At 54.3% G+C, this 17737-nt stretch overlaps 1 protein-coding gene across 2 annotated transcripts in view; it reads right to left on the bottom strand.

Annotated features, from left to right (window-relative positions):
- Positions 1-14226, bottom strand: part of KCNQ3 (potassium voltage-gated channel subfamily Q member 3) — a 192421-nt gene extending 178195 nt beyond the window's left edge. The window contains exons 1-2 of one of the 2 annotated variants that reach the window (XM_053661012.1): positions 13838-14226; positions 13468-13614 (exon numbers count right to left, since the gene is read on the bottom strand). In XM_053661012.1, the coding sequence (XP_053516987.1) occupies positions 13468-13614; positions 13838-13965 (275 nt within the window). In that variant the 5' untranslated portion in view covers positions 13966-14226. Of the gene's footprint in view, positions 1-13467 lie in introns of both variants that reach the window. The other variant, XM_037166610.2, reaches the window with a different exon arrangement.
- Positions 14227-17737: the final 3511 nt, after the last annotated feature.

Raw genomic sequence — 17737 nt, 5'->3', positions numbered from 1 at the left:
TGGTGGACTCAAATTTTTAATCCATTTGCAAATGTTTCTACACAGCTCTCCCCCCCCACCCCGAATTCTATTTTGTGCTGAATCACTTTCATCATTCCGTTTGACATTTATTGTGAGCAGGAAGGAAGTCATCTTGAACACAAATGTCAACCCTGGCCCTGAAGGCTCCTGAAGGCTGGAGAAGGAGTGCGAGAGAAAATAAGGGCCCCCACCGGCAGGAGACTGAAGTGTGGCAACCGGCATCGTGGGGAAGCGGCAGGCTTTGGAGCTGGCTGCTCCTGGCTGCTCCTGAGCTGTGGGACCCTGAGCAAGATGCTGGGCCTCCCTGAGCATGTTTCCTCAACCACAATGTGGGGACTGTGCAACGCAGTCTAGCAGAGCGGCTGCAGACATGTGATGGGTTAGAGAACCTTGTGCACTTCCTAGCCCAAAGCTAGAGCTTAAGAAACAGCCCCCCTTCCGCACTGTAGCACCATCTTGGATCAGCTAACCACCACCTATCACTGCACCCCCATCCCTTCCGCACCCACGGGCAAAGCCAAACTCACGAAACACAGATCCGATCATGCCACCCCCTTCTGGGGAACTTGACAGCCTCACGGTCAGACGGAAATGTTCACTGTGGTCTACACGGCCAGGTCTGAGTCCCCATCCTCAGCTCATCCCGGCCTCTCCAGTGCCTGCCCTCCAGCCTGCAAGCGGGATGTTCCCACATGGCAACACGGTTTTGCCTTTGATTTCAGGTCCTGCAAAGAGGTCGCTTCCCTCCCTTCCCCCACCCCTCCAGACCCCCACTCATGTGAGCGAAGATTTCACAGCCTCGCTCACCTGCGGGAGGAGGTGCCTCTTCCAGTACTTCCCTCCCATGTCCTCAGATTCACCCGCTCTGCCCACTGGCTCCGACTAGTGATGTGTTCTTTCCTGCACCCACCGCTGGCCAGGGCTGACCATCTGATGACAGTCCGGGCCAAACAGCGTGGTTAGGAATAGGGAGGGAGGAGGTTCCTGAAGGAACCAGGGAAGGGTGGTCAGAGGGCTTGGTGTGGGAAGCACACGACCAGTGGTCAACACCTGTTCTCGCTGGTTAGGCAAGGCCGGCCCCATAGGAAGTCAGAGCCAGCGGAGGTCTTGAAGTTTTACAAATTAGGAAAATTAAGCACCAACGTGGATGGAGGACGCACCCACGTACACACCAGGGCCATTACCAAGGGTCCAGACCCCCCCCCCAATGCTCTTCCTACTGAATTATGACAACACTCCCTGCTCCCAGGAAAATGTCCTCAGGATTCGATCCATTTCATACTGAGAAGGTCCAGCCACAGGCTTCATGAGAGAGGATGTGAGGAATGGTTTAAGAATGTGACTTCTGCCCTGGCTGGTGTAGCTCAGTGGATTGAGCGCGGGCCTGCGAACCAAACAACCGCGGTTCGATTCCCAGTCAGGGCACATGCCTGGGTTGCAGGCCAGTTCCCTGCAGGGGACACACGAGAGGCAACCATACATTGATATTTCTCTCTCTCTCTCCCTTCCCCTCTAAAGATAAATAAATAAAATCTCAAAAAAAAAAAAAAAAAGAATGTGAAATCTGAGGACCGCCGGGCTCTGAGGGGCTCCGCCTTTGCAACATCTCCCTCAAGCAGAGACCCCCAGAGTCAGGAAGAGGAAGCTGGTGTGATCTCTCTCCTGTAAGGGCAGTATCACCGCCCAGCTTCTCCCCTACCCCCGTCCCTCATCACCTTCCTCTTTCCTCTGAACCCTGGTTGGGGGGGGCGGCAGGGGGAGCAGAGAAAGGGGCGGTAGGAAGAGGAAAAGCAGAGTTGCAAAGGGGTATGAAGGATGGAAGAAAGGGTTGATTTAGGAAGTCCTTTCCAGAGAGGGAAGGAATGAGACCCTCTGGGAGTGATCCGTGTAATGCCCTTTGTTTGGGGCCTTTCTGGAGGAGGACTGGAACCTTAAGCCCAGGCTGAAGAACTGCCTCCTTCGGGAGGATGTCCTTGACCCCCCCTCCCCCCTGCCAGACTTCTCCCCTGTGTGCTCGCCGGGCCGGGGCACCCTGCCCTCTACCTGCGCGACTGTCTGCCCAGCTGGAACCCAACGGGTAATCAACAGGTGTTCGACAAACGTCGAATGAGTTAGTTAATGAAGCCGTAGTAGGCCATGGCCATTACCAGGGTCAGATTTAGTCACAAAATGAACAGAACCATGTGAAAATGCTTCGCCCAGGGCTGCACCTCTGGAGCAGCGAGGAGCGGACTCCACGGAGCGCCCCTGCACATACCCAGAACCCACCACTGCTGCCGCCTCTCCAAGGCACTGATGAGATGGGATGTCCCGGGGCCAGGTGCAGCAGGAGGGCAGGGAGGGCAGGACAAGTGAGGGAGTTCGGCTGCCTGGGGGTGTCAGCGAGCTCAGAGGCGACGGACATTTTCAAATGAAGTCCGCTGTTCATGGAGCTAAAGATCCTGGACTTGGACGGGGCCTCTTCAACCCCGAGGCCCAAACCCCACAGCTGGACCTTATTTCTCACACCACAGCCAAGCTCGGTCTTTTTTAATTGTTGAAAAATATACACAACGAAATTTACCAATTTATTAAGTGTACAATTCGGTGGCATTAAGTACACTCACATTGTTGTGTGACCATCACCACTGTCCTTCTTCCAGAACGTCCCCATCTTCCCAAACCAAAACCCCGTCCCCATTGAACACACGCTCTCTCTTCCCTGCGCCCACAGCCCCTGGCAACCACGACTCTACTCCCAGCAGTCAAACAACGGTCTCGACGACTCCAGGCACCTCACGCGAGTGGAACCGCACAGTAGGCGCCCTTCTGCGCCTGGCTTATTTCACTTGGCACAACACACCCCAGGGTTTATCCACGATGAACATGTGTCAGAATTTCCTTCCTTTTTAGAGCTGTGTACTACTCCACCCAGGGGCTGTTTTATCACTGCCATTTAGACCTTCCAGCAGAGATGAGTTGTTAACACCCTTCCTTCCATGGCAGTCGCCGCCCTGCCGTCAAGCCTGACTGGCGCCAAGTTCTCGGGTCCATCAGCAGGTGATCCTGCTGTTCCACCCACCACTCCTCGCACTGTCCCGTGGGAGTCCTTGCCCACAGCACAGGGCTTGGCTCACAGCCCTCCCCGCCTCCTTCCTCCAACTGGGTATATACCTCCACCCAGCAAACAAGACAGCGGCTTCGGGCTCTCCCCTGTGGGCCCACTGCCCTCCTGCAGACAGTCTGTCTGGCCCCAAACTGGGAGTGGGGACACCCCAGTGAACTTGACATGGTCCTTGACCATCTGGAGCTCACAATTTAGTGAAGAGAGAGAGACAAACAAATGAACGTAGAACTTGGAGCGTGTGATCATTACAGCTCAGGACAGGGTGTCTGGAGGGCTATAAAAACGGTGAAGACTGACTTGGGAGGGGTGGATTACAGAGGCCCTACTGGAAACTAAGAAAGTCATTTTCTAGGAGTCAAGACAGGGCCTGGGGACAGCCCGGCGGAGGAGGTGGGGCCAGGGCTGGGTGTCTTGGGCCTGTGAATCTCCCCAAAGAGAGAAGGTTTTATGCCGAGGTTAACAGACAGCCACTAAGGGGCTTTGAGCTGTGGGTACATCTTCTAATTCACACCAGAAAAGCACAACCCTGCCTTCTGGGTGGGTAATGGATGAAGATGAGCAACAGTGGAGGCCAGAAGAGAAGTGAGGGCATTGCAGGAGATGAGGCCAGAGATGCCCGGCTGCCCAGAATCATTAGCTTGGGCGTGTTGAGGCCAGAGGCCAGGACACATCAATCTTTGTGCCCTCAATTCTTACACCAGAGCCTGGGGTGCAACACCAGGGGCTGCACTGGCCAGAGACGCCCCTTCAAGGCTGATGGAGCCCCCGGCCCCTTCCTGGCTCCCCTCCACCCCAGCAACTGCCTCCCTCCCCAAACGCTGGACTGCAACAGGTCAATTCCTATCGATCTGTTTATTGCCATCTCTGAACACAATTACTGGCTTAAAATCTGGACCAGAGTCCACCGCCAACAGCCTCTGGCTCAACTCTACTAACTGGAAGAGATGGAGACGAAAAAATGGCAACTGACCGGACCTGGACCAACCGGAGCAGAGAACCTTCTCTACCGGCCGCCGAGTTCGGCCGCACTCAGCATTCCAACTGCAGCTTTCCATACCCGTGTTCAGATTGGGGTTTTGTTTGGAACTCGCCTTGGATGCTGCGAGGCCAAAGGGATTAGTCAACAGTGTTTGTTAAACATGGACTCTGTGCCCAGCATCATGCCTGGCACTGTTGATGGAAAGAAAACATACCAGGCTCTTGCCTGTAACGCAACCACGATCTGGATGGGGTACTCATGGCAAGCCCTGCCCAGGTGGCACTCGATGAAAGACAAGTCAGGGTGCGAGGCTGGCTGGAGCTCAGGGAGAAGGGCCCAGGGAAGGGCTGGGAGGTGAAGCATGGCTTGTACTCAGGCCCATCGGGACTTCCATGCAGCTGTGTGCCTGGGGGCAAGTCGCCAAACCTCTCTGAGCCTCCAATGCCTCAAGTCCACACATCGCATGGGCTCCGTGAATATCCCCGTTTTACAGATGAGGAAACAGAGATCCAGAGTCGTGTAGTTGGCTTATGGTCACACAGCTGAGATTCGGACACTCACAGGCTAGCCAAGAGTCCCTGCTCCCACACACCTTTCTCATTGGAAATACGCCACATTTTGATCCACAAAACCCTCCCCATCCAGCCGAGGGGCCCAGGCTCCTGGCGCAGCGAGCTCTGCAGCCAGGGAGGGTCCGTGCATTGGTAATACCCCAGTAACAACACCCTGCTCTGCAGTTTCCGACGTCAGCATTTTCCGGCACTATTTTTTCCAGATGGAAGCAACAAAGTCCCCAGCTTAATTTGTTTCATGCAGTGACACTAATTAATGTTCCAAACACTGGGGCCTGGGGATTGGGGGGGGTGCACGAGTGCACGTGCGCTGCATGCGATGTGCGTTCGGGCAACTTCCATTTTCCCCAACTTCAGAAATGATGTATGTGGGGTTTTCCTGCCCCGAACTCTGAGCTCAAAAACAGCAAGTTAAGCCCACCCCACAAATTTCATAAACCCTGCAGCCCTGCATCTGGGTCTGTACTTGAACTCCTCACTGGTGCTGGGAATCTGAAGCAGAGACATCAGCCGCAGAGCCACAGCCTTTAGCAGCCAGTGGTTCTCAGCCGAGGCTCTGCCGCCCCCTCATCAGAGCCTTTGGAAAAGCTTGGGAGCCCTGCACCTCATTGGCTCCCAGGGCCTCCCGCGGGCAGGGCACAGGATGCTGAACATCCTGCAAAACACGGATGTTCCGGCCCAGTGAGGAACTGCCCCGCCCCTGATGCAAACAGCTTCTTCATGGAACAGCTGCGTGATTTTTTTTCCAGGGAAGAAGGGGAGGCACAGAGACGGGGGTTTCTTGTTCAAGGCAGCAATTCCATAGTCTAAAAAGGCCTGACCCTTCCCAAGGCATCTCCTACTTCATCTTCCCGCCACCCAGCTACTCCCCACCCACCCCAAGAGCCTCCCGCTCAGCACTGGGAATGGGTGGTCACACCTGACTCAGGACATCTCAACATTCCCTTTGCGGTTCCAGAATCCTGAAGGTGAATGTTAGTGACTTCCCAGGAAACCAGAAGTGAGGCCGAGAGCGGAAGCCAGAACACCGCGCTTCACTAGCAAGATCCAGCCATTGTCTCAACCAAAGACGCGTTCGTAGGAGCGACTGCAACATCAGTTCCAATCTTGTTTTGAAAATGCTAATGTTTCTCACGTTATAAATTAGTACAAGTCTTCATTGTTTGTTCAAAGGGATCACAAATGCCACTGCAGGACTGAAATGATCCATGCTTATTTCAAGTAACTCTCCAAAAAAAATTAATTAAATAAAATGATTCTCCTGTTTTGTGAGAATTATTAACACTTGAACACACCAGTTTCAATTAGGATCCAGCTCCTCACCCCACAGGATAATGCAGACGTGACCAAGTTTCGGGGTGCTTTTGAAAGCTCTCCAGTCCTGGCATGTACCAGGGTTCAAAACGGTAAACTACCATTACATCCCAGGCACCGAATCGACCTGCTACAAGTACTTCCAATGCGGAATTTTTCCCTGAGGGACTATCCTAACGACAGATCAATGAGGGAGAAAGCACTGCAGGGTCACCGTGAGCCTTAAGCCACGAGGCTTCCTTTACTTAAGAACCACCGAGAAAATGCAGGGACATTTGTGAACCCCAAGTCCCAACAGGCCCTTCACTTCTGAACTTGACAATGTGCAGCCGTGCTATTGGAGCCTTCCCGTACCGCTCAGCACCCACTCCCACACCCACCAAGGTGGCCTGTGACAGACGCCTTCAGCCAACACCCCGGGGAGCAGCCTGACCTGTGGCACATGGAGTTCTACATGGCACTTCTGGGTGTCGCAGGACTGGGCTTCATCGGTGCCTCCTGGTGGTGACCTGCCCTGACTGCAGCCTTCCGGTCTACATTCCCTTTCCTGTCTTGTTCCCCCCATTTTACTTATTTCTCCAATTTTTATTGGCGTCACCTCCTCAATCGTGCATTCTCCTTGGACATGCTATGGCCTCCGAGACAGCACAATCGGCTCTTGGTGGGGGCGGGCTAAGAGAGGTGGGGGAAGACCTCACCCTGTTTGTGTATCAGTCCCAGAGGTAATTACATAACAGGAAACACCAGGTGTCCGGGGTATTCTCGTGTCCTGGGCGGGGACCATCAGGGGAATGTTGTCTCAGGAGATTCCTCAAATGGGGAGATGACGAAAACAAGATTGAGCAACCTCGTGCTAAATAAGCCACGTGCACTGAGTTCCGAGCCTTGGGGAGCTTCTAGGGGGGTGCAGGCTAAGATGCAGCGTTAGCACTCTGGGCACTCGTATGAATTACCCCTTTTATTCCCTTCGACGTCCCGGTGAGGTCCGAGTATCAGAGGAGGAGCTGAGGCCGTCAGAAGTAACATGACTTGTGGGAGGCAGCCGAGCAAGTCGGCACCACACTCAGGGTGTCGGTTCCTGGTGGCTGGCCTCTCGGCCACACCCTGGCAGAACCTTCTAGAGGACACAGCCCAACATGGCACAGAGAAATGACTCTCTACGTGTCAGTTCCTGTCCTCAATGAAAACAAATCAGGTTTCCATACATGGAACGTGTGGTGGCACTGCCCCGCAGGTGACAAGATGAATAGCCCGAGTGCATACACGTTTGTTATCACTATTAGGAAGGTTTGGAATGGCCCAGCTCCCTGTGGAGCTCAGTGGAGATCAGAGATTATTTTATACGACTCTCGGCCAAGGATGGGCGGCGGGGCAGGGCGGGTAGAGGAAAGGGGGATCTGGACATTGGGAGTTTCGGCTCGTGCACAGGCCTCCTGGAGTCCGTGCGTGGCAGCCTGATCAGCTGCACCTGGCTTTGCTCTTCTCACCGTTCGTAGGGGGATCCAGGCCCCAAGCCAGGCCACCCTGCGTTCTCACGCTGTGGATGAAATGCTCCACTGGAGTAGGGCTGTCAGAGGGCCACCAGGGGAACCCACGCTGCCGAACAGGCCAGCCTCGGAGGAAGAGAGGAGTTTGCATTCTTCCCTCTGTGCGTAAGGGCCCCGAGCCCCCTCTTCTCTGGAGTTCCTTCCGGCTCTGATGGCCTCTGGTTTTTATCATCTGCCGAGTGACTCTCAGTGCCGGGTCCATCAAAATCCCATAAAGTGCTGTTAAGTAACTATCTGCTGATAATAAGTCTGATTCGACTTGCTGATGACGGAGGCCTGCTGGTTTCATTTTTTGGACTGACATCGCTACGTGGAGAAGCACTGGTAACAGATACATGTGGGCGAGATAAAGCAAAAGCCGGGGTTTTAGGCAAGGGCAGGACAGAGAGATAAACTGCGCGACAGCACCGAGTGGTTTTCCATTAACACAGAGGCACGATCCTCTGCTCAGTGTTTTCAAGTCCTGGCGGATAATATTTCACCCTGCCCGCTCCAAAGACACCCACACAGTGGAAACAGGCTTAAGCTGCTGTGACAAGTTTACAAAGAATCAAAGAGGTCAGTGCCGAAGAAGCTCCATGTTCAGGCTGCCTGTTCTCAGACACCACAACGGCTTAGGGAAACCAGACACGGTGATTTGTAAGAAGGCACCTGCTGTGACAGCTACTGCTACTAGTACACACAAAGCAGGTACCTGGTGACGCTGCCCAAGGTGTGTGTGTATGGGGGGCGCGTAATAAACTATGAAGTGATGTAAAAACCTTGGTTATTATTGGTATATTGGTATTATGCGCCCCCAACTCAACTGTGACACTCTTATGCAGTCCAGATGGTTTTGTGTTCCTTCCGGATGGAGAGGAGAGGAGGAAGCGGAGATTCTAGCCCTGAGGTCTTTACAGAAACCCACGGGAGGTAGCCCAGCAGAGCCCACGTGTGGGACACTCCACGGGCCATCTGCATGAGTGTTTGCTCTCACTCATTCGTGAACTTCGTGCAAAAAGCCATCTTGTTCCTGAGTCACAACCCAATTTGTTTTCTCAAGAAGACATTTCAAGCAAACTCCATTATCTCTTCCATGGCAACAGTTTGGATGGGATCCATTTGCGCCCAAGGACACCTGCAACACTAGAGGTGGCCTGAACATCCACACTGACTTCAGCCTTGTCACCTCCAAGTCGTTTTCCTTTTAACACAACACAGGAGGCTTCACGGGGCCTTCCCCTTCCTACACATCTCGGTTCCTCGCTCACATTCTGTTACCGCATTGGCTCGACTATTTCAATATAGTTGTTTCAAATCTCTCTCTAGGGAAAGAATTATTGGCTTATCTCCCTCAGCGGCCTGGAATGAGGCTCGCCACGTGACTCAGCATGTGTGGCCTTGAAATGGATGCACCTTTCCACTATATATTTGTCATTATCTGGACAAAGCCCAAGGCAGAGAAGAAGCTTGAGACACTGTCTATATAGAATCCAGGAGGCTAAGAAAGCCTGTTTGTTGTATACATCTACCACTTCTTCTTTATCCAGTCACCTGTCAGTAGGCACTTGGGTTGCTTCCCAGTCTTGCCTGTTGTAAATAATGCTGCAATGAACACAAAGGTGCGTGTGTCTTTTTTAATTAGTGTTTTGGATTTTTTCAAATAAATACCCAGAAGTAGAATCGCTGGGTCATAAGGCAGTTCTATTTTTAATTTCGGGGAGAACCTCCATACTGTTTTCCACAAGGGCTGCACCAGTTCCCCCCAACAGTGCACAAGGGTCCCCTTTCTCCACACTCTCGCCGGCACTTGTTGGTCGATTCACTGATGACAGCCGTTCTGACGGGGGTGATCCCTTCGTCAGTGGTATAAACGGCTAATCACTATGTTGTACACCTGGCACTAATATAATATCATATAGCAACTATAATTAAATGTCTTAATTGTGAAAAAAGAAATGTGTTCAGCTGAACATACACTGTTTTCCATAGCGGCCACACAGGCCCCATTTCCCCTACACCTTTGCCAACACTTACCGCTTGTCTTTGATAAGCATCAGTCTAACCAGTGCAAAGTGGCAGCTCACCCTGATTTTAATTTGCATTTCCCTGACGGTCAGGGACCTTGAGCACCCTTCCGTATACCTGTTGACCAGCTGAATATCTTCTTGCCCTTTGTTTAAATCAGATTATTGGTTTTCTTGCTACTGCGTTGCATGAGTGCCTGTAATATTATGGAGAGTAACCCCTGTCAACACATGGCTGTAACAAAATGAAAAGGCAATCCACGGGTATTTGTTGTGACTGTTCCCCCTCAGTCGGTCCATAGGCGGGCCACAGGTCACACCCAGCTGGCCATGGAGAGGTAGGTGGTCAGGACGGTGGGATGCTTGTGCAGTGTCAGCCCGGCAACAAGGCCAAAATAAGACAGGCTAGGAAGGGGGGGTCCCCAGACAATGCTAGGGCAGTGCCATGGCCAGTGCACACAACTTCAGGAGACCCCTGCTCCAAATTCCCTAATGAACACTGCGTGCGGTGTTGGGCTAAGTCCATTCATACATACTATTTCCTTTAAGTCTAAAAAGCACACTGCATCAGTGCCACCATAACCCACTACAGGCCACGTCACCTTGGCTCATGAAAGTCACAGACTCAAGGCCAGATATGAACTCCAGGTCCAGCACATTTTCCCTAACATCAGAACCCCTTTCAGCCACAGAACTAACAAGGCAGAGCAGTGATCAGCCTGACGGGGCTCAGAGCATGGTCCCCCTCCTCCCCAGAGTCTATGGCAAGCCTTCTGAGAGCCAATCGTATCATTACAGCCCTACGATGCCGACCTTGGCTACTTGGTATTTTTGTTGTGGTAACAGGAAAGCCACACAGAACGTAGTCTCCGTTAACCTGAGAGTAGTGTTTCACTCATCCATTCGGTAAATGCTCACTGAGTAACTACCATGAGCCCCACAGCCCACTGAGGACTGAGAATGCTGGAGAACAACACAGTCCCCACTCGCAAGCAGCTCAAGTTCAATGGGGAAGATGAGCAGGCAGATCAATTCAACGCAATGTGCCAAATCCTAAGGCGAGGCTGCAGAGAGGCACAATTCTAGCTCAGTCGGAAGGGTCTGGGAGAAGCTTCTCCCAGAGAAGGTCACAGTAGAGCTGGGCCAAGTGAGTAGCCAGGAGAAAATAGGGGAGGGGCACTGAAGGCAAAAGGACCATTGTGTGGGGGGGGTGGCCTTTGATTCCCGCATTTGCTGTGGGAATTCTGCCTCTAGAAGAGGGGGAGAAAAAAATCACATCTCCCAGTCCTGGTTCATTTAAAAAATGCACTAGACTGTGAACCCACAGTTAGCCCAATTTCCTAGCCCACTCACACCATTAGCCACATCCCAGAACAGAATAACGGATGGTTCGAAGCACAAAACTCAGTGTCTTGCAAAATCCTGAATCATCAATGAAAGGTTCGGTTTTATTTGCTTGACTGGACTTCCTCTTAAGCTGCAGGAAGGATGTCCAGTGCCTCCACTAACGAGGCCCGCCAGCACCGGCTTTCCTGCACAACTCCTCACTAACGGGAACCCACATTCCCACCACCAGCCCAGCCCCCACTTCCCTAATTCTGACCAGCCCCTGTTTGGATTCTGAATTCCATCTCTAGCCATTTGCCAACTGGAAGCTGGGAAGGGGAGGCAGAGGCATTGCTAAGAGCCCTGCATTACCAATGGGGCCAGGGGCATCCAGTGCCACCAAGAGAAATACGAAGAATCCTGCCATTGTTGGCAGAGGGTCAGAACCAGGGTCCAGGCCCAGAAACAGAGCTGACACACTGCATGCACATGTGAGCTCCAGAACGTTCTCTGGGCGAGCTTGGAAAAGCAGTTTTATCTCTGAAAGTTTTCATGTCCTCACCTACAAAATGCAGATAGTAATTCCCATCTCACAGGTCCATGGTGACAAGTTGAAAGTAGCTGGCTAGGTATTCAACTCTCCCTGCTCCCACAGGCTTACATTTTCCTGGATCCTTCTGGGAAACTGAGGCTCCAGGTTTGGCATCCTCAGACCTGCTTCTGCTGGCGGGATCATTCTAGAGAAGGATCGCTGAAGCTCTGGCAACCCCAGGCCCTGGCTACCCCGCCCCCGGACTGGGCAGGGCAGGGCAGGGCAGGGCTGGGGTGCTGGACAGAAAAGGTGGGAGAAGAAAGACGAAGCCCACAAGCTCCAGTGGGACCCCAGGTTCAGAAGTCAGCCAATACGTACTGACCCCCATTTATGTGCAAAAGAACACGTGAGCCTGTGTGTGTTCTTTGTGCCTTTTTTTACTATCACATATTCCAATATTGACTTCAGTTCAATTTAACTAAAGATAGTGCTAGAGACAGAGAGATGAATGTGTTCTTCATCCGTTTTTACCACCTGAAGAAAGCCAAGCGGAAACAGTTGCTAACCCTTCTCTCCACCACTAACACCTGCAAACTTTGAGGTCACCACATACATGAGGTCGCCAAAGGCGGGACCAGCCCGAATCCAGTCCCTGCCTGGAAGCCCCCCGCCTCCCACTGGGTTCCCAGTTTCCAGGGAGGCACCCTCTCCAGGCTTCAGTAACCTCCTTAAGAAACCTGTTGCCAACTCTGAGGTTCTGCGCAGACCACCCCACCTGGTGGCCAAATCTGGAAAAGCTTTCCAACCAAGGAACATGGGCAGGTGGTATGCCTCCCAGGCTTCCCCAACTCCCTCAGGCCCCATCAGTCATGGAGGAGGGAGGAAAGGAATATTCAGTGGTAAATGCAGGAGAGGGGTCAAGGTCATGGCCAATTCTCCACCCAAATCCTGGTCAGGTACAGCCTCTTAAGAAGCAGCCATCAGGATGACTAAGCCACAGACAGGAGGCAAGGGGTAACTGAAATTCTCTGCCAGCCCTAAGTGTGCATTAACAGCCTCGATCTCCCTTCCCGGCAGAGGGGCCACCACTACCATCCTCTCCCTCTGCCCAGGTACAGGTGGATTTTCCACCCAGGGGGTCAGGTGCAGGGGGATTCCATCCTCCTCCGGCCGCCAATTTCCATTTCCGTCTGGACTAGCAAGGAGGCTTTTTCTGGGAGAAGGCCGTCTGGGGGCGAAGCTCCAGCCAGGCCCCTTCATATCCCCGGGTCTCTGTCCAACCAACGCAAGAGAAAAGGCAGCAGCTGAGGCTGTGGGGATCTCAGGACCACCTCGCAGAGATGTTTTAGCCCAGATAAGCCCCCAGGGCCCTCGCCTCCAGGCACGGTTAAGCCTCAGCCTCTGAGGCTAGGCTTAGGAGCCTGAGATACACACTCTCGCTTCCTCCCTTATGAACTTCCCTAAAAAGAACCCAAAGGCATGCATTTTGACCAGTCCAAGTCCGCAGTTGGAGCAACACCAGGATATTTTCTGTATCAGGATGGAGTAAGTAGAGCAGCCCAAGCAGCGCGCGCGCACACACACACACACACACACACACACACACCCGCACTGTGGGCAACAACTCCCACCCCCAACTCCAGGATGTGCTACCGAAACTCAGTAACGATCCCAGGAGAAGGGGCCCGCCCCAGAGCAGAAACACAGCGCCCAAGGGAGGATCCGCTTTATCCTGTTCAGCCTCCACGTTAACTGGGAAAACCACCTAATTCTTTTAAGCTTTGCTATCAGCAACGGGAGAAGGTGCCATAAATGTGCACTCCCCCCCCTAAACACGCCTATCTAATCTCCAAATTGTCTAAGGAACCACGGTTGGACCTTTTAAGCCTTGGGGTCCAACACCCAGAAAGTGGTTCACAGACCTTCCCAGCAGAGAAACACGTACTGAGGGCAGGCTGGTCTCCAGTTCAATTTAAAGCCCCAGAGCGTTCCTCAGCTCCAGCCTCCACCCCGAACCCCAACCTGCGCCGCCGCCAAGGGGCGCCCCGAACGCCAGGTACTCACACGAGCGCGTGGTAGAGCAGCGCCCAGCCCCGCGGTCTCTCCAGGGCATCGTAGATCAAAGTTTGGATGCGCCGGTACTTGGCGTTGTTCCTCTTCACGGGGCGGCTCAGGGGGGTCTTGGCCAGGAGCCCGATGCCCTGCGGGGTCCTCCGCAGCCCCTCGTCGCGGCCGCCGCCCTCCAGCAGCAGGGTCCCGTCTTTGTCAGCTCCGGCCCCAAGCGCCAAGGTGACTTGCTCCACCTCCCCGGGCGCCAGCCCCACTTTCCGCTCCTCGTCGCCGGCCGCCGCTGCGTCTCCTCCGGCCGGGTTAGCGGCCCCGCCGCCTCCGCCGCCCCCGTCGCCGCCGCCGCCTGCCGCCCCCGCCGCCCTGCGAGCCTTGAGCCCCATCTGCCTCGCCCCCGCCGGCCGCTTCGCCTTCGCTGCTGCTCCGGGAAGAAGGGGCGCTCGGGGTGAGTGGACCAGGCGGCGGCGGCTGCAAGCCCGGGAACTCCAATGCCATGATCCGCGCGCCCCTCCCCACCCACCGCCCCAAAAGCAGGCAAAGGCGGGCCCCCGGGGGGCAGGGGAGGCCGGGCGGGGGGAAAGAGGTTCACATCCTGCGCGGGTCAGCTGCGGACCCGGGGGGCGCGGGCAGGCGACTGCGGGGAGCGGACGAGGGTGAGCGAGGCTGGCGCGGAGGCGCTAGGGCGCGTGGCGGCTGGAGCCCGGCCGCGGAGCTCTCGGGCGGCGGCGGCGGCGGAACCTAGGCCAGCGAGCCCGAGACAGCATCGCAGTTTATTTACAAGCCCGATGCCAGCCGCCCTCCCGCCCGCCCGCCTGCCACACGCGCCGCCGCCGCCGCCTCCTCCTCCTTCCTCCGCGCGCACCCCTCCCGCCTGCTCCTGCCTCAGCCCCGCACCAGCAGACGCCTGCGAGTGAGCGAGCGCCGCGGGCCGAGCTCACAGCGCCCCCCTCCCGCCCTCGTGGGGTGGGGCCGCATTGTCCCGCCCCGCCGGCGCCCCGCCCTCCTCCCTGCGCCCACCTCTGCGCGCCCCGCAGGCCGGGGATAGCCTGGGCCTCTTTTCCCGCCCCTTCGCGGCATTCCCTGCGCTCCAGTGGGCGTTGGGCTTCCCCCGGGCGGGGCGTAGGATTGGGGGAAAGAGGCAAAGGGGAGGGTATAGCTCGAGAGGGGGTCTCCCTCTCTGCCTTCTCCTGGCTACTGCAGCTTTACGATTCTGGTCACCTCCCAACCTGGCTTCTGGGCTTCGGAAGTAAAATCCAAGTTGCTGGTTTGGCCAAGGCCAAGACTACAGCGAAGCCCCCCGCCCCCCCCCCCGGGCTCCGTCGCAGCAACGTGGCTCCGGTTCCCTTTGGTTCATGGTTTACGGTGGTTCTGGTGGACAGTGCAGGGCTCACCTGCCTTGGCCCCTTGGACAGCAGCCCCTCCGCCAGCCTGGGTGGACAGAGGGTTGGAGAGATAGGAAGGGCACGGGAATTGAATCCTAGTTTCCTGCTTCGATCCTCACTTGTGCTCCAGGCCAGCCATTCCCTATCTTGCCTGAGCTTCTGTTCTCATTCATAGAGTCAGTTACTAAACCCAGCAGAGTGAGCTTCTACCGAGAGGGGCGGTGTTCCCAGGCCAGGCCGCCGGAGGTGTCTGCGCCCAGACAACTTGCGTCCTGGTGAGAGCTGGGAGACGGTAACGGAGAAGCTGACATAACACGTACAATTGCCAACACTGGTAAATGCTGCGAGGAAACTCGATGGGGTGCTGTGCTAATAGTGGGGGACTTCTTTATGTCCGCCTGTCCTAAGAAGCCTCATTACAGAGGTGACATTTTGGGGTAAGGCCTAAATGACAAGCTGGATCAAGGATGTATATGTCCAGGAGAGCCTTCCTGGTGTCAGGATGGCAGGTGCACAGGTGAGTGAGGTGTGGCCTGAGGTTTGGGAACGGAGGAGAGCAGAGGAAGGCGGGGCACAGGCCCGGCGGGGCGGGATCCCGTAAAGCACTTGGGCAGAGGCCAGTGAGGGTCCTGAAGGTGAAACCTAGCACCCCCCTCCCTCTCACCATGGCCACCAAGGTGGGTTAGAGAAGCCCTCCATCTCTGCCGCACGGGTGCCTCCTGTACTTCCCACCGTCTCCACTTCTGTCTGCAGGCTTGGGTGGGGGGAGGGGCTGTGAGCCAGGCCAAGCCAAGAATCTATCCCCACTATGTACGAGAAGAGTAATCAGAGTGCCTGCCTTGGAATGCCAGCTCCGGATTTGCCTGGAGGAGTCGGCCAAGGAGAGTGAAAGGAAGAAGGGAAGGAGAGGGGAGGGCAGGGTAGGGAAGAAGGGATGGGGGAGGAGAGAAGGAAGGGTGAGTGTACGGGGTGGGCAGGGGACCCTTATGAAGGACTGTGAGACGGGAGAACCTCAGCAATTTCACAGCCAAGAAGGGGGCAGTTTCGAGAAGGGAGTTAACCTGTACCCTAAGGCTGAAATCATCAAAACGGTTTTATATCGGCCCCAGAATAAATTGCTTGATGCAACAGAATAGCTTGCTCAGAACTTGATAAAGTAAGAGTCATCACAACCCGATGGAGAAAGGTTATTCACCGGGCAGCGGGCTGCCGGATGGATTCTGTGAGGCTTACATGAAATACATAGAACACTGCTCCACGCACAGTAGGACCCCATAAATGTTTATGAATGGCTCTGCTAAATGCTTCTGATTAACGCTCAGCAGTGAGCTGGAGCATAATAGGTCAGTGCAAACTCCAGATGGGGGCGCAAGCACTTGGGTTTGAAAAGCTCCCAATGCCACCCACATGGTCCCCCCCCCACCCCCCCCCCCCACCCCCCCCGCCTGCTGGTGTGGCTCAGTGGATTGAGTGCTGGTCTGCAAATTGAAAGGTCGATGTTTTGATTCCCTGTCAGGGCACATCCCCAGGTGTGAGCCGGGCCCCCAGCTGGGGGTGTGCAGGCGAGCTCCAGGCAACTGACTGATGTGTTTCTCACACACAAATATTTCTCTCCCTCCCCCTCTAAAAAGCTTTCAGTGGAACCTGGGTACCCCAAAGCATGATCTGAACTTTTGTTAGCCCCACCCCCAATGCACCAACCATACATGATCTGTCCCAGCCCAGCCCCGACTCCCTAGGGGACAGTTCTGCCCTTCACATGGGAGCACCTGCTCTAACGTTGTCCGTGTCCACCTCTGGTTTACTTATTCATTATATTGATCATATGTGCATTTTGTTTACTTGTTTCCTATTTTCTCCCTAAACAGGAGCGGGGACTCAGCAGCCTATCCCGAAAGCCTAGAACAATGCCTGCTACATAGTAGGCTTTCAGCACTTACTCACAGCGTGAATGAGTGATGAAGAAATGAGTGCAGGGTGAAAAACCCCCAGACCAATGCCCGGCACACAAGCAAGGCTTCGCTTTATGTTTGTGGACGAGAATCTTGTTTTGTCTTTCGTTATTGTGCGAGTTTTTATTCTTAGAAAGTTTTAGTACTCGTTGCCACTCAGGTAACGCAGTGACAGAAACATTTTGACAGAGCTCAGAAAGCCTCCCTAGGTAAGCATGAAAGACTAGTCAAGGACAAGCGAGAAAGAAGACAGAATTCATTACTGTGCAATTAATCGAAAGTTCAGATTTCCAGAGTGGCAGCTGGGACCCTTGGGCACGTGGAGAGCTTCTATTTTGATGAGAGTTACAGACTGTCAAATATTAATGCTTTAAGATCAAGTGCAGGGGCTATTTTCCTGCCTGCCCTAAAGGGTGAGGTAGAGTCAATAACAAATTCATAGCCTTGATTCAATTAAATCCAATGACAGGGAAGCTGTGAGGGCTGTTTAGAAATTGATTTGCTTCAGTGGCTTTATAATCCAATAGAGAGAGTCGTTCAGAGAGAAGGTTTGGAAACGTCATGAAAAGCAAGGCACACTCTGAGTGCCACTTGGGGGGCTGTAAAGTGTTGTGATCACAACACTCTACAGCACAGGTTCCAGCCAAAGGAAATCAAATGTCCTATATCCCACTGGAAGGAAACTTCTTTGAAGTCTAAACTCCCCGAGAGCCTCAGATACCAACCAGGTGTGGTGGGGCGCCATCCTCGTGCCCCACCCCACCGGTCAGCCTGGATGAGAATAAGTCTACCAAGACATGATCTGCTTGGGGAGGAAAGGTGGCCGATCTCTCAAAGGAGCAGGGACAGGAACCTGTTCCTCATTGGGCTTTTATTGGGTTCAATTTGCACAGGAATACCGGTAAGGCTCATCAATCATTGTCAGGCAGTGAG

Source organism: Artibeus jamaicensis, unplaced genomic scaffold (genome assembly GCF_021234435.1).
Source record: "Artibeus jamaicensis isolate MK-2021 breed Jamaican fruit bat unplaced genomic scaffold, CSHL_Jam_final scaffold_916, whole genome shotgun sequence".
In the NCBI taxonomy this organism is placed as follows: domain Eukaryota; kingdom Metazoa; phylum Chordata; class Mammalia; order Chiroptera; family Phyllostomidae; genus Artibeus; species Artibeus jamaicensis.
This window is presented reverse-complemented; position numbering and strand designations above follow the sequence as displayed.